Genomic DNA, 24,172 nt, shown 5'->3' with positions numbered 1-24,172 from the left:
TAAATTAACTCTACTAGATTAGTTATTTGAGCGTCTATTCCAATAACAAAACATTGACAAATCATATGAGGCATGATTGCAACAACAAGACATGTGGCAACATTTGGTAAACATGAAGTGGTCCATTATAGTAAAGTAACTATTTTGGAGGTGTTCCCTCTCTTTTTATTTGAAGCTAGAAGCTGATTGACTCACTGTGATCTATAAAATCAATCATAATTCATTCTCAAGGACTGTTAGACGCTTAAACTTGGCTTTGACCTGGTTCAAAACATTAACATTTGATAGATTAAGGAGCATGAGACGGGTCTGTCCGCGTATTTCAAATTTAATTTGGTTTTTCGCAATTTGTAAACTAATACGAAAACGTAGGCTTATGACATTTTAATTGCGCCAATGGGTACCTATTATTTTATTTAAAGCTAGTTATAGGTCGATTGACTCTAGTCTTGGGTCACCATCCCCAAGGCCTGTTAGGCTCATAAACTTGGCTTTGGCCCGCTTCAAATCACTTGATAGATTATTTAATGAAGTTAAACGGTAGCGTTGTAATCATTTGCAAATAATTAAACGCAATGGCACCAGGGTTGCAGACATAACCAGTCGCATACTATAGCCTATAGGACAAGCGCTCGATTGTTTCGTCTTGTGCAAAGCGTTATGAAATAGAACGCAAGCAAGGAGCAACGTTTAATGCGGCTCGAAGCACACGCGGGTCGTTTTGTAAATCTACAGAGGTTACAAAATATACAAGGATTACTCAAACACGTGACACAGAGTACCTTGGCCTGTCCCCCGCATATTAATCATCTGCAACCGAACGCTTATTGTATCATATTATTTTACCATACCTTCTTTTCTTCGGCGGTGACGCCAATTTAGACTAAGTGACCGTCTGAAATTAAGTAACTTAGACTATGCCATGTAGAAACCGATACGGGGTATGGGAATCAATAAAACCGTCATACCCCTTCCAAATTTGCCGAGTTTATACAGGGTTACTGGTAATATGTCGGCAATCTGTTAAGGGGGTGTAGGCGAAGTAATTTGCTACCAAATGACCTCTAATGACCCCTAGGCAAATGTCAACCATTTTCGAGTAATTTGACTTTTTGTGTTTTTTAGAAGAATTTGAGGTATGCAACTTTGAAAATTTATAAAAAAAAAACCAATGCATGAATTTTTTTATTTTTATTATTATTTGCTTGCTAACATTTCAATACATAATAATCAACCATAAAATGATACTTATCTTTAATAGTTTTCAAATCACAGCTACAAATCTGTACAAGTTTCATAATTTACACCAGGTGGTCTGACAAAAATGGTCGATTTATGTAAAAAAATACTGAAGAACTTTATCGGCAGAACACATGAAAAACATGTACAACTTTTCAGCTATCCAACGAGATACAATATGGTACCAGAAATTAGGAATTGGCCGAAAAAAATGCAATTATTGTGAAAAAAATGGAATCGTCTTAAGAATACGAAATAATATCTCAACGTCGAATTTTATGGTAATATTCTTATTTCTTATTTAGGATGAGTAATGAGTTATAATTAATCTTACAATTCATTTTCGAAGTATAAAACTCTAAAAATAACACTCTAAAAATAATGAGAGTTCCAAGAATGACATTTTTAATCCTTTGTGTGAACACGTGCACCAATCAGCGCTCTCGGATAAGAAGAGCTTAAAAACATTATCTAGTGACTGGATAGAAAAAACAAAGGCATAAATAGCCAGATTTTCCTAACCATTTTTCAGAGAATAGGATAATAATTAAAGCACTGGCAAGTACAATAACATTAGGTGAAGGGTGGGATCCTTAACTTATTTAATTGTATTGTATTTATAAATTCTAAGACTTAAAAGATAAGACATTTAAAATGTTTCATTATTTGCGCAAAACTGCAAAAATTTACAGTTTGCTTGTGCCACTCGTACTGTACAGATCATCTCTACCTAAGTTGGTACCTACATCATTGTGAATTTGGAAGTGAATTGACCTGGCTTTTTCTTATGGACTGTTTCTGGCATACTCTGTGATTTGGCTTGTGATTGGACTCTGATTTATTGCTCTCCCGACAATTTGGCGCGTCAAAAGGACTAATGGCTGCAGAAAGAACCCAGTACTCCAATGAGGAATACGCCAATATCCTTTTTTGTTATGGATATTGTGACGGCAATGCTTTGGCCGCTCGCCGTGAATATCTTCGCCGATTTCCTGGCCGCCGAGTACCACACAGGTCTGTCTTCAGTGATGTTTATCGAAGAATTAGAGAGACGGGACGGGTGCAGAGGAGACAATCCGATTCTGGAAGACCACGTGTGTACGCTCCAAGTGACGAAGTGCTCGTATGAGACTTTTTTGAGAGAACATTTATTTGCATTAGTAGAAAACGTACCTCTGGAAATAAGAAGAGGAATGAGATTCCAGCACGATGGATGTCCAGCACACTGGAGAATAACAGTTCGGCAATGGTTAGACACTAATTTTCCCAATCGATGGATAGGCAGAGGAGGCCCAATTCCTTGGCCAGCAAGATGTCTAGACCTGACACCTATGGACTATTATGTCTGGGGACATATGAAGAGCCTAGTGTACGATGTCTCACCAGTGCCATCAGTCGAAGAATTGAAAATTAGAATAATAAATGCAGCTAATTCAATAAGAACCAATTTGACTAGTAATGTAGTAAAATCTCAGTTAAGAAAAAGAATGCGCCTGTGCATAAGAAATAGAGGGTCACATTTTGAAAATGAACTTTAGAATTTAGTTTTAATGGCTTAGTGTAACTTATCTACGTAATTATTTTAAACTTCCTAAACGATTATTGTAATTTTGGATTGCAGACGATTTCGTCTTTTTAACAATAATTGTATTTTTTTCGGCCATTTTCTGATTTCTGGTACCATATTGTATCTCGTTGGGTAGCTGAGAAGTTGCACATGTTTTTCATGTGTTCTGCCGATAAAGTTCTTCAGTAATTTTTTACATAAATCGACCATTTTTGTCAGACCACCTGGTGTAAATTATGAAACTTGTACAGATTTGTAGCTGTGATTTGAAAACTATTAAAGATAAGTGTCATTTTATGGTTGATTATTATGTATTGAAGTGTTAGCAAGCAAATAATAATAATAATAAAAAAATTTATGCATTGGTTTTTTTTTTATAAATTTTCAAAGTTGCATACCTCAAATTCTTCTAAAAAACACAAAAAGTCAAATTACTCGAAAATGGTTGACATTTTCCTAGGGGTCATAAGGGGTCATTTGGTTGCAAATTACTTCGCCTACACCCCCTTAACGGATTGCCGACATATTACCAGTAACCCTGTATTTTAGACTGCATTATCACTTACCACCAGGTGAGATTGCAGTTAAGGTTAAGTTTAAGGGTTAAGTGCAGGTTAGGGCGGAAAAGATCAAATCGCAGAAAACTTCTCGAAGAGTGTAAGCGACGTACTTAGTACGGCGCTTTAGGTGTAGAACTTCAAAGTTTCGTGTATCACTTGTAAGTTGTGCCACAGTTTCATTTTAAGAACCCTCTATGCGTCGTGAATTGCGCGTCGCTTACACGTTTATGCGGAAGCTACTTGTATATCCTTTAAATCAGCTAAGGAAAAATAGTTTATACTTTTTATTGAATCACTTACTCCATAATTTAAGTTTTTTCTCCGGGAAAAAGAACTGGCTTTTCAATTCAATCAATTTTCAGTCCCTGATGACTGTACATTTGCCATTGATGTTATGTTCACTGTGCGGTCTTTGCGTAATGCATTTGCAATAGCTTTTGAAACGGATACTCGGCTTGAAAACACGTAATTACAATTCTAATTATTGTTTGATTAATATATTCAGATTTCAGATCAATGCGTATCACTGCAAACCGCGGATGGTTTCGGATATCATCGTAAATTAAATTAAATTCATTATACGACTGTGATTATGTTTACTTTTTGTTAAAACTGTAGATCGACAAAAGTATTTATTAAAGTTAGATACCTACTTAAAGGTTAAATCAGAGTTAGATATTTTTCCATTTGCCTAAAACTCAATGCACGCCAATGGTTGAAAGGAATCTAAGGAATTGCTGAAACCGCAACCACGCTTGTTATATCGTAACTCTACGCAAGCTCTTGCGTCGGAATTCGCAAGAGTAGCTTTATTAATGATTAACTATATCTAATTCTGTTGCTCGCAATAATCCTTGCATAACGTCTCGAGTTTCGTATTTTGGTAAGCTCTCAATATGAAATATCACCTGGCGAAATTATTTCGTACGATATTTTACAGCCATAGCCATCATACTATTGAAAGGCATAGACGCTCCAAATTGGATTCAACGACATCCATGACTCACAGTATTGCAGTAAAATAATTGGCAAAGTGGAGAAAGAGTAGCATTGACTACAAGTCTTGCTTGCGTAGTATTAGGGAGTGGACGGAAATCATATAAATTCACAAGTATCGCTCAATTATTGAGTCTTATCATTATCAACCGATGGGTCTTTTGTAGGGACTTCCACACGCCACGGCCAGCCTTGCGCCGCCTGAATCTAGCGGCTCCCTACGACTCGTTTAATATCGTTTGTCCACCTAGTGAGTGGTTTCCAACGCTGCGCTTTCCGGTGCGAGAACGCCATTTTTAGTATCTTGGGACCTCAATATCTAGCGTTTTTTTCGAACTATTTTGTTTTTAATACTAAGTAATCAGAATTGTAAATTCCTTTTATTGTATAACTTCATTTATTTCAAACAAGCAAAAATTTTACTTTTAATTTAATTTGTCTATTCACTATTTTGAACACAAAATTAATGTATTTGCATGCCAGCTTGGCGTGATACAGCTGGACTATTTCTATAATTACATCTGTAAAACCTGTATCAGCAAATATATAAATTGATTGATTGAAAAAACTATGCCCTAACGTATTGCCACTTCAGCTTCGCAACCCGCTGCTGTCATCTATTCTGATTCTCCCACGGATCTTCTTATTTCTGATTTCTCTCTCTCCATCGCCCGCCGAGTGACTAAATTTTCTTATGAGGCCGTGTGTCGGATCCATATGTCATCCTCATCCCTCACAACACGCACTGTTGAGTCTCGCAAGGGTTTGATTCAACTTCCAATTTTCGCTAGTCGGAGAGGTGCCTGAAGAAGAAGTAAAGTATTCGCATGGAAATATGTATTTCGCTGTGCTGGCTAGCCCTAAACAACAAACAAGGAAGGCCGGCACACATCTTAGCGTTTCCGATTTAAAGTAAAATGAGACGGAAACGATTGCACGGCTGAACAATTGTCCATTCCGGCGGCGTATGGCCGCGGCGGAAACTGCGCGCGGCGCAGGCGCTTGCGGATGTGGATTTACTCTTTTATTTATCGCCCGATCTAGACCGCATCTGTCGAACGACAAACACACACTCTACCAGCTGCCTTTTATGGTATTCTCGTGGCTGCGACTCGGTCCTCAGCATACAAGAGCGCGCGCACCTGTCGCCAGGTGGCCCATATACGATACCTAAAGCGGAGGCGGTTATGACTTATGAATGAGATAGATATTCTTGTCTAGGTGCATATAGGAATATCTATTTATATAAAAGGAAAAACTGGCTGACAGGTATCTACGGACAGCTCAAGTCGCTTGAGATTCTGCATGTAGGTTCAAGGATTTTCCGAAATTCTATCTGAGTGAAGCCAGAGCGGTGTAATGATGGCTTTCATAGGTATATAGAGTAATAGCATCATGTCTGTATAATGCGTCCAAACTAAGAATAGGAAAGCCAATGACCTCTATCTGTCAACTGACACTCGAAAATTACGGTTTGAATTTGGATACTTTGAAGTACGTTATATAAACGTTACTTAGTAAAATTATAATTCCAACTAAAACCACAATATGGTGGAAAATCATTTCTATACTTAGTTCCAAAACATTATAACCAGACTTGTTGAAAACAGATCGGTTACTAAGGTCCTCTTTGTTCAAAATGAATAAAATATTTTCCCTCACGGATATCGAATCACCCGCTAGTGTAATTATAAAAGTATCTGTAGTTACGTATCTCTATCGACGTGAAAGTTATCTGAGAATCATCAGATCACACGAGCAATACACTTTTTACGCATGCTATGCTATGCAATATGTTATATGCATATGCTTACCCATCCATGTGGGAGCAGAGTCAGCTTTTTACGCGCGTTTCACAACATTTAGAAAAGTTGATTATAACGTAACTGCTTATGAAAGAGAATGAACTAGTGTAGTGGCAAACTGCGCAATTTCTTCGCATAACATCTTGCATGAAAGTCCGTAGGTAGGTAGTTATACCTACCACTTGTCGCTAGTAGGTAGCTTTATATGGATTGGCTACGTTTTCTTTGGGCGTATCTTCTTAATGAACCTGAAAGATCGGCTATAGATTAAGTCTGTAACTGCACCTAGTTTTCTTCTAGTCTTCTGTATTTAGTTTCTTTTCTTTTTTGTGCCTGCAAGTTAGCTTTTAATAACATTTAACACTAGGTACTATAAAACTTAATTTATAAATTACATTATTGGAACTATAAAATAACTAATTAGCAATAAACTAATTTTAGTACTACATATTCTCAATCTCCAAATTAGGCACCTAAAAAAAAAATCAACCTCATTATTGTTGCCCAAAATAATGAAATTGTCTAGAGTTGGACCCATGGACCCATGCGGCGCAGGTCCCTGAAATTAGATATTATGGACTTTTTTTGCGCGACCCAAAAGTTTCTGTCGACCCCGCACACATTTGTGGGCCAGAGAAAGTATTTCGACACGGATAAGCAGTAGACCGTAGTTATATCGGGAAGAAGTCAATGAACGGAAGCAATTCACGCGTGGTGACATGAGGAGTTTATCGCGGCTTGCGTAATGGTACCGATTACTCAATTCCTATTCGTACGACACGGTAAGCCCTCTGTAGGTTTGACGTGCCCGTGGGAATGAGTCAGCTTTCTAATTAGTTTCCTCTGTGAGTTGCGGTGTACTCGTAAGTTCACGTGCGCTTTCTACGACGCTCGCTCGGCCACAGCGCGCTGCCGAGGCGCGATTGCAAAACGCAGAGGTCGCGCTTTCTTCGTTCGCGACGCCGGAGAAATTGTTGCGACACGCCGCGTCGTACACCGACCCCGCGCTAGAAAGTCGACCGCTCACCGGAATTAACACTCGCGACCACGTAACGGAGTAATTGCAACAATTCGAGACGGGGAGGTAGATCAATAAGAGCACGAAAACTTTTTTGCGGACGTCACATTCCGGGCGCTTTCTTCGGTTACGCAATTTTCGCGTAATAGAGCCTCGGGGTCGTCGAACGGTTTCGTAAACGCCGCCGCGTGCGTAGCGAGATGACATCGAGCAATTGACCAATTACGCGTTGTTGCTGGCATTTGCGCAACGGCGCTGGAGTGGCGCCCGTTCCGCACTCCCGTTGCAACACGGGACTATTTCGGCGGCGCCTTGGACGCCCGCCCGGGCTTGCAACACGCCATATCGCAACGCTCATGCCCATTGTTGTGACACGCGGACGCTCCCCGCCGAACACGGCCGGCACCCGCACAGAAGCGCACGGCTACTCGATCTCCTTACCGCGATAAATGTCACCGGCCCATTGCCGCCGCATTCGATTTTAAAACTAAAACAATTTTGCAACCGATGTTCACATTAGCGTTTTCGCAAGCAGCCCAGCGCTCGGTTTCAAAACTTACGCCTTGCGTTATCGCGACTCCGATAAAGCGAGCCGTGCCGCAGCTTGTGCGGTTTTGAGACCTAAATTCTGACGTTGATATAGTACGCGAGCAAATGTAGTTATCGGGAAACCTTGTTTGCCTGCGTATGGAAATCGCAACATTTCATAAGATTTTGACATAGCTCGACATTCAGCCTAGTCAGCGCTGGTACTCTAAGGTTGGAGTATGCTAAGATAAAGCAAAAGTGCCATTATGATATTAGATTGTGTTGACAATCGATGAAGCCTGTTATCACATAGTAGCGGCGCGTTGTGATTGCACAATGCGCGTGTAATTGGGCTGGCCGGCGGGATGGTTTCCCAACTTATCCCGGCTGTCGGGCGTGTGGCAAGGCTTGCGACACTGCTCCTACATGCGGGATACGACAAGCGATGACTAACTGCCGACGCAGGGCACGGAACAATCCGTAGCGGGCGGTTCATGAATTGCTGACGGAGCGATTAGCGTTTCGCAAGAGCACGCATCGAGACGGTTTAGTGTATCGTCGCACAAAGCGTTAGCCGTCCGTCGTTGCGCAATGCGCCTACCGATATAAAGTCGAGCAGGAAGTGCATGCATGTGTGCTGCATCTGTGTCGGCTGCCATTGTTTGTTACGAAACTGTCAGGGTTGAGTTGAGCAATGCTGTTGCGAAACTGCGCCGGCGCATCCCGCTAATTGTGGGCGATCTCCCACACTACCTACCTATTACGAATTAACATATCAATAACGCGATTATACAACACTTTTAGCATTCCTACTAAACAATTGTGGCTATCACCCAAATAAATATAATACTTAAATGTTGTTAGCAAATCAGTGATATTGAGCAAATACTATTAGTAGGTACACGTAGAATACTCGTATCTTGTTCTAAAATGCAATAAACGCTAATTAGTTAACATTATTTCAACAAAGACGTGACTCAACGATCGATGACCTAGTAGAGCTGTTTGTGTTAATTTCAATCGCGACAATATTAAATTACCAAAAAGTTAATAAGTACAGTACAACTTCAGTTTTAATTGTGCCAAATGGCGTGATAAGGTTACTCGCACAGAAGGTTTAAGTGTCAAATTCGGTCTACATATTGACCTCGGCCGCGTGGCCGCTGGCAGGTTTAGCTAGTACCGCTCGACAGTCCGCGGGCGGCAGGCAGATTTACTGGAGCGTGCGGTGCGAACTGCGAAGCTGTCCTTTCGCGGTCCGACCGAGAATCCTTCGAGGCCACGCCGCCGCCGCCCGCGCCGCTGCGCTCGGAACACGCTCGGAAATCCGGCCAACCTTCCGACCGCCTTACGACACTCTGTAACTTATTTACACGTTGCGAAATACGAATCGATTGCAACTGCAGACATCGCACTTTAGCCTTGCTATAAGGGATTTAATTAGGATCATTGCGCACTCGCCTAAAACGGACACGAGGACTCCGGCTCCGCTCACTAGAAAAAGGGCACAGCGACGTCACCGCGAAGCTTTCCCACAAGCTCCGAGCTACGGAACCCTGCACGGAGACTAACGAACGCGTGCGGTGCACCGATACGCATCATTGCACAATAGGAAAATTTTGAATCTTATTACTTGTTGCCCAAGAGCACCGCGCAATCTGTGCACGAAACATAAAACTATGAAATAGGGATTGCGCTCGCATAGATGTGTGTACAGTTCGGGTATGAGCAATTTTCATTGGCGCGCGTATCTTTCGCGTGATAAACAGATTGCGACACCGCTAACGAGGGTAACCTTTACTTAGAGCGGCGCTCAATATTGTCACGATCGATTCATAAATATGTATGTTAATAAATCACTATCTCCTTATCTCGCTTCTCAAACGATCCACGCTGGGCCTTCGTACGGTTGTGTGAGCGACGTCAGCGCCCGCGCCTCTGACTAGCGCACTATTTGTCAAGCAGTTGATACCGCAACTTGCACGTTTTGTAACTGCGCTACGGGCGAACCTGATATTTACTTGCAAATTTCGGAATCCACGTGCAATACTGAACAAGTTTCGCTGGGCTGTATTGGAAAGCAAAATTTGCAAGAGACGACGGATCCTTGTCAAAAATTGTTCACCTCACCGTTTTCCTGCAGGCTATTATTAGGTCGCTCGAAACATCGCGTGCATCCGCTCAGTTCTGCTGCCGCGCCATGCGCACCTGCCTCCCCTAATACCTAGGTATTATTTACATATTTAGACTGGGCTTGACTTAAACCACATTAAAGTCAAACCACTGTTCCACTTCGAAAGTATTGATTCAGTAAGCTATCCGCTATAAATGGAAGGCATTATTCGTGCAACTGAATAAATATTAGTAGTTTAATAACACTCCCTTGGGAAAGAAAGCGTCTCGCTCTAGTTGCCATTGGACGCCTAGTCGTTCCCTACTCGTATGATATACATTATCACACAAAACGGTGTACTGTTTCCAAGTGTGCATTTAATGCATTTCGAAACGATGCGGCGGCTGTGAAATACGAGGTCGCGGTACTCGCGGTGCGCCCAAAGCCCGTGATGTGATGAAACGAAACCTATTGCGTCATCAGCAGCTTTATGGTTCGCCATGTAATTATTTACATGACGTTACAGTTGCATACTCGGGCCCTCGCACGAGGAAACCATTTTGCAGCAGTACCTCCCGCTTTACTAATGATAAATAATAATTAGCCGTACGCGCGAATCGTTAATAGCGGGCCGGTCAAAGCCATGAGCACAAAGGGATCCATTACGGACGAGCGCGCATCGAGCCGTATAGATATTACGAGTATATCGCCGTAGGCCGCATATTCGCGATTTATTTGGGTCACCGGTCAATGCACGTCAAATGCAGTTGACCTAACAATATAACGGGTTAAACGAACCTTCGATTGTGATGCGCCTATACCTATATTTATGTTACTAGCTCACCCGACTCGGCTATACTCGAGTGGAATTTTTGAAAAGGGTGGAATTACCAAAAATCATGAAACATGTATTTCTTCATTTTTAATCAAACCCCCAAATACCAATTTTCCTCGAAAAAACTTTACTCGAAAAATTACGGACTCCTAAATTTCCATCCCCTATTTAACCCGCGTAGGGGTAAAAATTTTGAAATTCCCTTCTTAGTGGGTGCCTACAGCCTACGTTACAAAAGGAACCTACTGTTAAATTTTCATGTTTCTAACCCTGGCGATTTAGGTTATAGGTTGACAGATCAGTCTGTCAGTCAGGACGTCTTTAAATAGGTAACTACTCATATCAGCATCCTGTAGGTTGCAGTATTTATAAAGTTGTCTCTCTTGTTACAGAACGACGTTAAAGCTCGAGTCGTTGGAAGACGCCGTAGTGTTGGACGACCCCGAGGAAGATCTCCTTCAAGACAAGAGAGGGTGTCCGGCGTACGTGTCCCCCGAGATACTGCGAGCTCATCGGACGTACTCCGGCAGAGCTGCAGACATGTGGTCGCTGGGCGTCATTCTCTACACCATGCTCGTCGGAAGGTACGTTCCCCCACTTAGAATTGAACATTATCATTATCAACAACCCATCTCCGGCTCATTACTCAGAACGGGTCTCCTCTCAGAATCTTTGGTCCACCACGCTCAATTGTTTGCTCAATGTTTCTGATACGAACCGCTAAGGTGTGGAATTTCCTTCATTGTCAGTGTATTTCTTGCCACGTATAACCTAAATAGCTTCAAAACAAGAGTGAATAGGCATCTTCTAGGCAAGCGCGCTCCAACCTAGACCTCAGTTTTGCTTTTTAAGCATGATGTCACCCAATGAAAAACAACGCTGACCAAGTGCGGATTGGCAGACTTCACACAGATTTGAGAACATTATGGAGAGCTCACACGATGTTTTTCTTCACCGTTAAAGCAAGTTATATTTAATTGCTTAAAAGCACATAAAAAGTTAGAGGTGCGTGCCCGGAATCGAAGCCCCGACGTTCCGAATAGGGATACTGAAGTCTAGTGGTTATTAGAATAAACGCTTCTAAATTACAATCGCTCGATTATCTTGCACGTTCATTAAAACATTTAGGTTAGTCGCAATTAAATGCGCATAAATAATCCGTAGGGCAGTAGGGTGGGCGTCTTCACCTGCTAGGCGTGGGACTTACCGTTTTTAGAGATCGCACTAAGGGTCGCCGCGACCGTTGGCGACACACAGGGATGATCACCTGTCGGCCGTTACGCGCCAACGGCTAGCAATTATATCGCCCACATGTATACTGAGTCGAGTCAAATCTTCGGCACCTGCCGCCGGTCATGTGGCGAAGACGTTCGTACCCCGCCGCCCCGGGCCTCCCTCGCACGCACCTGCCGTTCGCGATCCTTTGTTTTCTACGTTTTTTCGAGTCCGAGCACCCGTAATTTAAATTCGAAACTCGGGATTTCGCCGCAATCGTCGGCATCACCTGTCGCCGGAAGGGTTCCATCGAGTTAACCTACCTGAGTTTTTGTTTCGCGCATCTGCCGTTCTCGAACGACAATCGGATAGCCGTCATTAACTTTGCTTTAAAACCCTCACCAATTTGTGGAGCTCTATCCTAACGTCGGTAATAATGAGCTCACCTTATCTTTAAAAGGCGATAAGCGTTCGAGCCAGTTCTAAATCAATCCGGTATCCCAAATGGCATTTTAACTAATAGCTTCGAGCGGTGGTGTAGTAGAGTTCCGTGCTGTGCAGAATGCAGATATCATCAACTCATCACCGGTTCACTACTGAGCACGGATCTTCTCCGAAATGTGAAGGGTTTAGGTCATACAGGTTTTCTTACATCTTTGAGAGGATTAGGTAAGAACGGAGTTTTGGAGTTGTGTAAACGTACACCCGGGTTCGAAGTCCCAACCGTCAAATAGGAGGTCAAGGTCTTCACCACTAAGCTATCATTTTCCATGCTGATATATATCATCATCATCAACCGATAGTCGTGTGACGTAGTTAGCTGACGTAGTTTCCCCTTGTTGTTACAGGTACCCGTTCAACGACTCGGAGCACGCGTCGCTGTTCGCGAAGATCTCGCGCGGCTACTTCGTGGTGCCGGAGTGCCTGTCGTCGCGCGGCAAGTGCCTCATCCGCTCGCTGCTGCGGCGCGAGGCGTGCGAGCGGCTGAGCGCGCGCGACGTGCTGCGGCACCCGTGGCTGGCGCGCGACCCGCGCAACGAGCTGCCGCCGCGCGCCGCCGCCGGCCACGACCGCCTCGTGCCCGACGTGCCCATGGACGACGACTACGTCTAGCGTCCGCAGTCGCCGCCGGTGCGGGCATCGGCCGACTCCCAATATCGCATCGTCGCGCAATAGCATTAGGGTTGCCATTTGCTTGCGGACGTGTTCGAGCTGTGACGAGTGTTTAGGAATCGAACGAGCCGTGTGCTGCGTCTAGTTTACTGGGAAATCAGGGTTCGTCCTCCGGGACGGCTAGAATTATGAGCTTCTAAGTTAAGGACATGAGCCGAGTCAAATGGTAGCCCTTCCCGGCGCGGTGAATCCACCGAGCGCCTTTAACTTTTCGGTTAAATAATCTGGCCTAATTTCGTGCAAGCTTGCGGTTGCTCACTGAAATGTCGGCTCGAATCACACGCTCCGTCAACGTTCAAATTTCAGATAGTATCCCAAGCCAAATAAAGGTCTCTATCGAGATTTTAATTTAGTGAGTATAGGCCGGGAGATGGCGGCTGGCCCGCTCGCTCCCGCCGCTTAATTTATGAAGTAGAAACGAACGCTACCACGATACGAATCGCATAATCCGGCAAACGCAAAACACGCTATTCAATGGAGTTTCAGTTTTATGCGGCTTTTGGCGCTCCGTGTCGGCTTTTACGAGCTGTGTATGGTTGTAACGTTCGTAATGACAGAATAAGTGAGACTGATAACGCGTTCTTGTGATCTAACTATGAGTGTTAAGCGATCCATCTGTTCCGTGCAAGCCGAACGGCTGCGGGCTGTCAGCCAGTGTACCAATTTGTTGTCCGATCGGTCCGCGAGGGTTCCGCTTAGTACTGTTACACTTATCATTATATACTTTAGTTTTCCTTAATTTACTTAAAATATATACAAGTAGATTCTTGCTGAAATGCGTAAAAGGCTCTTTAGACGCAATTACATACAACCTTGTTAAACATAAACATAAACATACGAGTGAAAAACCGAACTCCAGAAGGTCTAAAGCGCCGTGCAAATCGCGTCGCTTGCGATTTGCTCCGAGAAGGTTACTGCGATTTAGTTATCTTTTAAACAAATTAAGGAAATCGGACTATAGCAAGTTGTAGTTTATAAAAAGATTATTTTTCCTCCATTCGTGAAAATCTTTATCCTAACCTTTTACCTGATAGTACAGACTCGAAATCTTTGGAAGTCCTAAGCTTTTGGCGTATTTCCAAAGACAAGTAGATTTCTGCCGCAAACAACTGAATTAAAAGGTGTAACACTACGAAGCGTTCTGTTAACTACTGCGTTAATTCCTGTTAATTGAATCATATCAATTTCACATCAATATAGATGGATATATTGCATTGAAGTTGCTACATAGTGTTAGGTGAAAAATGCATAAGTGTATATTTTGTATTTATATTTAAAAGAAATATTATGTCGTGTAATTGTGATCTCCACCGATGTTATTTAGCGATTAGTATTGATTTGATCTGAGAGGTGATGGACAACTTTTTCAATTGTTATGTATCGGTCATAATTCGTTTACATTTCAAACTTTGGGTAACTTGGCAGGGCAAAAAAGCAAATTTATATTTTTGCTAAATATTAATTTGCAGTTAAGTTGTATTCAGTTAGGCATCGCTTATTTGGTACATAGTACGTATTCTTAAGACAAAAAAATATAGGTAATGACTAAATTGACGTCTCTTGACAGTAGGTTTAAAATCCGCAATCGATTCCTAAATTTTATTATTTTGTAGAATAATTGAAACCGGTATAAATCCTAGGAATAAATTGTCCACCAGCTCTCAGTGTATTGCCATTACGTTGTTATATGCAGAAGCATTAGCCTTTTTGTTTCACAGCGATCAGTTGCTTCCATCATAGAGTTATTTATAATATTTTATTTGAGTTTTGGTTATTGTAAATCATTATGTATTAACATATTTCGATTATTTTGTTATAATACATTATATCAATCAAAATTTTTATATAATTTTCATCACCACGTACCGAATAAGATCGTAGTTTGGTTTGTGCCATTTAATTTAAACTAATTAATTTATTCGTTGTTTTAATTGATAGTGTGATGGCAACACTTCTTCCTATTAATTAATTATAATAATATTATTATTACCATTTGGTACTTGGTGTTGATGTTAAAATCGATTTGAGAAAGATCATCTCACTTTTTTTTTTTAACTAAATCGAATTGTTCCAAAAAATCGATAATGTTACCATGATTATCAAAATTGTTATTTTTTTATTTTCAGCCTTTGTTACATTATCTTTTTTGGATTCCTGTTAGTTCTTTCATGTAGTGAAAGTGTATCGAAGTCAAGTCTTTCATTGAAAGCGTACTGTACAATAGTAGTTTATTGTAAAATATACTATTAATACTTTAATTTATACAAACTGTAAATAGAGCTTAAGATATGAATAAGATTATCAAAAAAAAGGAAGATTGATAGTGGGAATAAATAATTTAGAAAATTAAACCTTACTTTCATTATAAAAACCTAAGTAGGTACCTAGACCACGTGAATAAAATATGTCCTACATAGACGGTGTACCGTGCTTGCTGCTTGACAATAGAGAGCACTCTGACTTTGCTTAGACATAAGACTGAGTTAAACGAGACAGAGGTATATCTCTCACATAAATGTCTCGTTTTAACTCAATCTTAAGTCAAAGAGCGCTCTATAAATCTCACCCTTAGATGGTTCGTGAGATAGGGTGCGGGTTGCGAAGGGTGACAGAGAATTCCTCGATTTTAACGTCAACTGTCACCCTTCCGCAACCCGCGCTCTACCTCACGAGCCGTCTCAATGAAACGTCAAACGGTATAAATACATACCTACTGCCAATCCGCCAGCGCGAGCGTGGTGGACTGAGGAGACCTGTGCTCTGCCGGTGGACTCTTAGGGTGAGATCTATAAACCGCACTCAGACTTTGCTTAGACTTAAGCCAGAGTTAAAACGAGATAGATGTATATCTCTCACATGTCTCGTTTTAACTCAATCTGAAGTCTGAGCAAAGTCAAAGTGCGCTTTATATACGTAAATCTCACCCTTAGTGCGCCAGCGATGGATAGATGATGATGATAGTAAGTAGGTAGTAACTTCTTCTTCTTTGTCGTAACACTCTTGGCAGAGCGGTCGTGGTCATCATGAAGTGACGTTTTTGGGGGCAGATGTTACGCCTCACGAGCAGTAACTAGCGAGCACTAAACTACTAAGCGAGGTAGTAACTAGTATAGGCAAAACTATAAGACTGGTCGATGCATAAGGATGGAATGGACTGGTACTCTTTTTGATAAAGAAATTCTACATTATACACTTTTCTACTTTATAGACTTGACATACGGTTGAAAATGGTATACCGAAAACAAAATATGGCGGAAACTTATAGAACGCAGCGCCGCCGCTGTTATGCCAAAGTATAGTCCGCGACTGGTTGAAATGGCAATCGGGGTATCAGACGGGGCGACGCCCCGCACTCCTGAACCTTACCCGCATCAGGTTAGCGCGGGGGATGTGCGGGGCGTTCCCTCCCCGATTGCCATGTCAACCTGTCGCGTACTCTAAATAAAGCTTAGTTTGAATTGTTATCAACTAAGCTGAAAGACGTATAGTGTACTCAAAACAAGCAGTCCAATATGAATTCTGATTTCTGAACATGAGACGTATGACTGCGCATTGTACGAAAACAGATTTGTGTACTTATTTAAAAGTTAACTCTTATTCTATCTGACCTGAGTAAGCTACCATGTTGAGACTTCTGATTGGTCTACTTGTTTTGTGAACACTAAGTTTATACCTTGGCTTCACTCCACTCTGCGAGTGTTACGTCTTGGCCTGCGCAGTCCGGTGTGAATCGGCCCTTATGCGATGCAGTTCGACCGAGATGTCCCCCAAGTCTTGACCCATTTTTGTCCTCCGCGGACAGTTGTCCCTCGACTGCGCAGGCCATAAGAGAATTTGCCTGGGATTTAACCCCGTAACCTCATGGACCCATGGGCATTTTTTGTTTTATTGTATGAGCAATGAGCATATTGATATGTTCATACAATAAAACAAAAAATACTGAAATTCTAGATGAGAAAAAACTGAGTAACATACCTAGCAAAAAAAGGAGGAAAATGAACAATAGGTATTATGATACTGATAGCTACCTAGCAAGATTACTTACCTAAGTATACCGAAAATGAATTGAGGAAAATGATACGAAAACCACACAAGGAAAAGATATGATACGAGTTTACATATTTAATAGATAGGCACGATCATCTAATAATAATATGTTTATAGTTTATATACGGTAGTATAATTAAATACGTTGATGGGCACGATTGTTTGAGTCGGAGATAATGTATAAAAGGATATAGCTTCTATCATAAATACTTACAAACTAGGTACTTTGAAGGAAAGCAAGCGGAAAATCATCACCGACCCACTACTGAGCACGCTTCTCCACTTAGAATGAAAACACTTTGGACCACTACTCTACTTTGGACTGGGTACTCTGGCCAAGTGCGGATTGGCAAACTTCAAACAGCTTTGAAAACATCATGGAGAACTCTCAAGCATACAGGTATTCTTACGATGTTTTCCTTTAAAGAAAGTGATATTTAATTAGACCGCACATAAGTCCGAAAAGTTAGACATGGGTGCTTGGGATCGAACACTGGACCTCCTAAACAGGAGCCAGCTTCTTAACCACTGGACTATCACTGCTATTTGGAAAATAGCTACTGGCATTTAACCATTTTTGTTTGATTTTGGTTCTAATTAAATAAAACAAATGAATTTGGAGGGTTTATTTATTTAAATATTTACACTACTATTGATTAACTTAATCGAACAAAAATAATGTACAAAACATCAGTCAGATTCTGCTGAGTACGATACGAAATGACGACAACCAATTTACGGCAAATTCAACTTTCAAAGTTGCTAATAAGTTACAATTTAATTTACAAAATAAATAGTAATAACTTTAATATGTAGGTAAGGTAGGTATTGATTTTCAAACGGAGTCTTATTAAAAACATGGCGCTCATAATTTTTGTTTTACCTAACATTGTTGACACTATCAGTTTTACAATCTTGCTTTGTCGGCAAAATCAAGCCTTTTCATAAAATACATAGACTGCTAAAACCATAACCCTTCCTTTTGGCTTTGCCGCAGTCGGATAAAAAGTGAAATATATTTATCTTAACAAATTGTTGCTAGTACACGTTATATTAAACAAACTAGTGAGAATCTTAGCATTTATATGTATCTGGGTTTAGTATGACAGCAAAACGCAACTATTACTAGGAGGAGCAGACAACCGCAATACTTTTTTAAACTCACTTTTGCTGACCCTTACTTATACAATTTTTTTTTTTTAATTTAAAAACCACTCCTTCACTTCGTTACATCTTTAAGACCCTAAGGTGACGTACACGACGATACACGTCTTTTCTTTTGGATCCAAAGGTTTCATCAAAATTATTATCATTAGGCTTTTTTAGGTAAACTTTTACGAGAAAAGACATTATTGCTTATTATGTTTTTATTGGAGTAGGTTGTTAGATATTTTACAAAATGAAACTATGGTACAGTACAACCACTTTTATAGGCATAATTCGGCAGAAAAACGCAACCTAACGCCGCCTAAAACCGAATGTACACAGGACTTTACTGCTTGACGTTAAGGTTTTAAGCACAAGAACAAAGGAGAGTCGTGCTATCTCGCTCATAAATAATTCGCGCGTAAACAACAACCAATAGCGGACGGACGCACGCTATGATTGGCTGAGATATTTTCGCGCCAGTCAATAATAATATTTTTTTGATTTGAATTCAATAAAATTTTGGCGCAGGAACAGTCAAAGGCCACAAGTTGTTTAACACCTTAATGATCATATTTCCGTGGCACGGTTATGCATATGCATGAGGTGTGTGTGGCGTGTTTACAGCAACGATCATAAGTGCGACAGGTTTTTGATGCAATAGTTTCGCGGAATTGCTACTCGAATTCTGAGGCCGACCGTACGTCGGCGTATCTTATAAAAGTGGTAGTACTGTATGTATAATATAATAACTAAGTTGTCTAGTATAGTCGCTCGGCCTTGCTCGGTCCGTGCGCGGCCGCGTACTCCTGCATGCGGCGCTCGAGCTCGGGCCGGAAGTGCCTGATGAGGCCTTGCACCGGCCACGCCGCGCCGTCGCCCAAAGCGCAGATCGTGTGTCCTGTCGACGGAAAATATGTGTATATGTACAAGCGACAGATGTGAACCTACTATGGTTACATTCATAACGCTCATTACTTAGCTGTTTTTTTTTTAATTCTTTTTTCTATGGTTCTTTTTTTAACTCTTGTCATTAATACAATGAGGCGGCTACTATCTCTGATGTAGTGTCAGAGACGTTTATCTTTTTTTTCTATGGTTCGACTACAACCTCCAGATATCGATTTTGAAATAATTTAGCAAAGTAGAGAATTTCAAAAACACTTTTTACAGTTAATATAACACGACATGCATGTTTAATATGTCAAGTTCTCCTGGTGCTCACTTGGAAAACTACAATTATTAATTATTATTATTATTAGCAATATTTTCAAACATTAGGACAATATATTATTACACAGATAATACCAACCTTCAATTTGTTTGGAAAGCTCCCATAACATGTCAATTTCTTTAGGCGATGCATTGCCATCGACGAATCTGAAAAAATATCATTAGATGTACATATTTTCTAAAATACCAACAACATGTATCATAAGCACGAGCGCAGCGAGCGCTATGTTTAAATATAAATTTTAATAGTGTTTGAACCTACTAAGTACTAGGGCAACACAAGTTTACAGAGTCAGCTAACTGACCTGTACATGATCTTGTTCATCCACGACACGCCCTCGCGGCACGGCGTGCACTGTCCGCACGACTCGTGCTTGTAGAACATGATGAGGCGCGCGATCGCCTTCACGATGTCCGTGGACTTGTCCATCACTATGATGGCCGCCGTACCCAGCGACGTCTGCGCCGCCACCAGCCCGTCGAAGTCCATTAGCACGGTCTCGCAGACGCTGAAAGTAAATGATAAGTTATTGAAGTGTAACTTCTATATCCGAGAAGGAATGACAATACCGCATGGAGGTGCTACGACAGGCTTAGATAAGAAAGCTTTTTTTTCTCTCTCGTCTGGCTTTACACCGATTAGCCAATGTCAAGTTAGGGAAACGCGGCGCCCCTTTAGAGCGCTTCTCAGTCAGTTCCACCACCAATAAACACCAGCAGAACACAAAAACCGGCCACTTCCAACAAAAAAAAAAACACTCCAAAAAGGTACAAACACGCGCGCCTGCAAACGCCACCACAGACGAAGTCCCTGCAATTGCAAGAAAGCTTTTGTTATGAGGGGAAAAAACTAAACAGAGTTCTATTTTGAACAAAAAAGATTGAAAAGAAAAATAAAACCGACTTCAAAAACCACAAACATTAAAAAGTAAAAAAATAATTTTTGTTTAGCTACATGTGTAATTTACCTAAGTATGAAGTCGAGCGAGTATAATAAAACAAAATTAGAAATCCAAGTGTGAAGCCTGCCCGACTTCGTACCTAGGTAAATTACATTAAAAAAAAAAGATTCTGACGAATTGAGAACCTCCTTTTTTGAAGTCGGTTAAAAATATAAAAGTGTGGTTACTGGATGTTTCTATCAGGGCACCAGAGAGGTAAAGTTACTCAATAGAGTAACTATATTATTATTGAGTTACTTGTTAGATTGAAAGGTGTGGCGGAGGATGGTTGTCCGAGCAACGGGTGCCCCCGTATCTCTGCTCATTACTCCTCTACTGTACAGGGAGTATTCATGTGAGCAAAGATGATAAGCTACTTACTCCTTGGGTATGAGCGGTGTGGAGGAGCCCCCAGGGATGATGGCCAGCAGGTTGTCCCAGCCCCCGGTGACGCCGCCCGCGTGTCTCTCGATCAGCTCCTTGAGGGGGATGCTCATCTCCTCCTCTACGGTGCAGGGAGTGTTCACATGACCAGAGATATTGAACAGCTTGGTGCCGCTATTACGGGGCCGGCCGAATGATGCGAACCATGAGCCACCACGGCGGCAGATTGTCTGATAAAATAAATATGTTTTATAGTAAGGGCAAGTTAGACCTTGACGTCAAAATAAGTTAGTTTTGATTTCTGGCACAAATGTGCCTTCGGATTTTAAAAATATATCCTCAAAGGGCCCCTACCCCTAGGACTTGGCTTGTCCCCTTTTCCTCCCCAGCCATGGTGATTTTTAGATCATTTCAATAAGATTTATAGTTTCGAAAATATGTCTGAATAAATAAGTTTTTTTTAATGTGTTAGTTTCTTCTAATTTCCGCTATTAACTCTTAAGTCCAACTGATCCTATAAGGATTCCTTTTTACTTTTGGGATATGGGAATACAAAAAGCAATACTATAACTTACCGGGGCCACAGCAATGGTCTCGACATTATTCACAGTGGTGGGGCACCCAAACAGGCCCACATCAGCGGGGAAGGGAGGCTTGAGGCGCGGCTTGCCCTGCTTGCCCTCAATGGACTCAATCAGTGCTGTCTCCTCCCCGCAGATGTAGGCGCCTGCTCCTCGGTGCACGAACACGTCAAAGTCAAAGCCCGATCCACACGCATTTTTGCCGATCAAACCAGCTTGGTAGGCCTGTAATACAAAGTTGCTGAATTGTGAACAATTTTAAAATGTGAACATGTCCTAAAAAGCTACATCACTACCCATATTATAAATACAAGTGTGTCTGTTTGTTGGATAATTGGTTTGTTCTTCAATCACGTCGCAATAAATCAATATAATTTTTTCAATGGGTATAGTTGATGACCTGGAAAGTGACATAAGCTACTTTTATCCCGGAAGATCAAAGAGTTCCCACAGGATTTTTGTAAACCTAAATTCACACGGACGAAGTCGCGGGCTTCAGCTAGTAGTGAAATAAATAAGGAAAATAATGTAAAATCTATATTTCATCCATGCACTGAATCTCCTGTACCAAAATTGTCAAAAACTGATAAGGCATTTTCGGAAAATACAAAAAATTAGAATGGATTTTTATTATTACAATAAATTGACCCAAGGTTGGTAGATTTTGACCAGATTATGAGATTTTAACTGTTTTAAAATACTGAAACCTCAATTAATATGACAATAGTAAGTTTGTATGTACTATTATTGTCATACCTTGCGCTACACTTGGTGGTATAACATACACAATAGATTGTGTATGGAGAAGGATTCATTTAGAATCAATCTAAACAGTTTACCATAAACCCATAAACTATTGAAATGGGTGACTTATGTTTTAGATAGTTTGAAAAGCATACCTCAGCAATAGCCACTTGTAAGTTACTGGCTTCATTATAAAACTCTCCTCTGATGTAAATATAAGCAGCCTGGGCTCCTATAGCCTTCCCGGCCACTAAGCAGCCTTCCACCAGCTTGTGAGGGTCATGACGCATGATCTCTCTGTCCTTGCATGTGCCAGGCTCTCCTTCATCTGCGTTAACCACCAGGTACTTGGGTCGGCCACCTGAGGGCTTGTTCATGAATGACCACTTCATGCCGGTGGGGAATCCAGCGCCTCCACGACCTCGGAGACCAGATGTTTTAAGTTCATCTGTAATTAACATATTTAGATTTAGTGAGTTTGATTTATAGATTAATAATGGTAGCTACCTGTACCCTCAGGAAGAGTTTGGAGATGGTTTCTGTGAGTTTCTTTAATAAGAAATTTATTTATTAATTAATTTAGTTAATTTTTATTATTATTTGAACCATCAGTAAGCTCAATGGCCAAGGCAGACAGATTGACAGTTCAAGCCCTAACTTTTACACTATTTTTCTACCTACTCCTAGCACAAGCTTTACGTTTAACTGAGAAAAATAAAAATTAATATAATTCATAGGTCTGTTATAGCTCTGTAATGAAATTCAGTTTAATCTAAGTGACCATCAAAACAGCCAAGTTGACCAAGCTGCTAAATATGTTTCAAAATATGGTGAAATTGGAAATCTACCAAATAGTGAAAGTTCAATAACACAAACACTTACTGACAAGCCAATCGGTGCCCTTTAGTAATATCTCCTTGGTCTTATACCAGTCCCCGCGGCTCAGCGCTCCCTTCAGTCGCCAATCATGTCTTCCATACAGGTTCGTGAAGATCCTGTCACTATCACTCAAGGGACCAAACTTCGTTTTAGTGCTCTGGGTTTGTTGGAAACGTACCGAACCATTGTTGTTGATACTTACCAAAGGCCCGACAACTCCTGAAACAGAGAAATATGTCAAAATTATGTAAGTCGTCCTACTACGCACCTATGGCAAGAGTCCATACAAGAGTCAAGATTCAAATAAGTTATGATTTTACCATAAAATTGTATGAAAATAGTACGTTTTTACTTACCGAGATGAGTTTTCGTGGCCTGAACCACCCTTGCCAGAGCACCAGCCATTTTTTTAACTTTTTCAAAACTCAATGGAAAACATGGAAAAATTATTGATTGAATGTCAAAAAACGTCAAACGTCAACATCACCATCACAGACAACATAATATAAAGAAAAAAAATACATATTTTCAGTTTATCAGTCTGGGATGTACATCTTTTATAAAATCAGAGTGTAATAACTAACTTCATATGCATTTCATATGCTACTTAACTTACTTATGAGTACTGAGTAGAGTATAAATGTTCCTTGCTTATGAGTAAACCAAGTTTAACCAGGCGTAGTTAAATCTCTGTGGTGAGTCTATGATAATATGCATAGAGAATATAGATATACGTCATCAGCAGCAATTTTTTTTTTTTAATGAAAATATTACAGTAAAACTTAAAGCTAGCCTATTGACTGGGATTTCGTCTGTGGTGGCGTTTGCTGGCGCGCGTTCGGGGCGCCGCGTGTATGTCGGCGGGCGCCGGCTCAGACGAAGACCATACTTATACAATATAGTTTCCATAACAGTAACTTGTAAATAACTACAAACTTGACATTGGCTAATCAGTGTAAAGTCAGACGAGAGAGAAAAAAAAAGCCTATTGACTTTGACAGATGAGCTGTCATAGTCAATTGCGGAAAAATTGGATCAATTATTATTACAATCTCAGGTATTGTGATTGGCTAAATTTATGGTATTCTTATTGCAACAATGCGTTAAAGCCAATAGCAAGTGAGTATTAAGAGGCGTCAAGCAATCAGAGGCCGAGGTGATTGCGAAC

The 24,172-nt window shown here is 41.0% G+C and overlaps 2 protein-coding genes across 2 annotated transcripts in view; one reads left to right on the top strand and one right to left on the bottom strand.

Moving 5' to 3' along the window:
• Positions 1–15,400, top strand: part of LOC123878083 (tribbles homolog 2-like) — a 58,396-nt gene extending 42,996 nt beyond the window's left edge. Inside the window, exons 4-5 of the mRNA XM_045925181.1 lie at positions 11,054–11,245; positions 12,725–15,400. Of these exons, the coding sequence (XP_045781137.1) occupies positions 11,054–11,245; positions 12,725–12,989 (457 nt within the window). The 3' untranslated portion in view covers positions 12,990–15,400. The remainder of the gene's footprint in view (positions 1–11,053; positions 11,246–12,724) is intronic.
• Positions 15,401–17,707: 2,307 nt separating this feature from the next.
• Positions 17,708–23,497, bottom strand: LOC123864291 (NADH dehydrogenase [ubiquinone] flavoprotein 1, mitochondrial). The gene is made up of 8 exons (XM_045904628.1): positions 23,361–23,497; positions 23,008–23,223; positions 22,281–22,573; positions 21,376–21,606; positions 20,798–21,030; positions 19,781–19,984; positions 19,555–19,622; positions 17,708–19,143 (listed from the first exon to the last, which is right to left on the bottom strand). Exons 1-8 carry the CDS (start codon positions 23,407–23,409, stop codon positions 19,004–19,006), a joined length of 1,434 nt encoding a protein of 477 aa, XP_045760584.1. The 5' UTR covers positions 23,410–23,497; the 3' UTR covers positions 17,708–19,003.
• Positions 23,498–24,172: the final 675 nt, after the last annotated feature.

Source organism: Maniola jurtina, chromosome 1, assembly GCF_905333055.1.
Source record: "Maniola jurtina chromosome 1, ilManJurt1.1, whole genome shotgun sequence".
Lineage (NCBI taxonomy): Eukaryota > Metazoa > Arthropoda > Insecta > Lepidoptera > Nymphalidae > Maniola > Maniola jurtina.
This window is presented reverse-complemented; position numbering and strand designations above follow the sequence as displayed.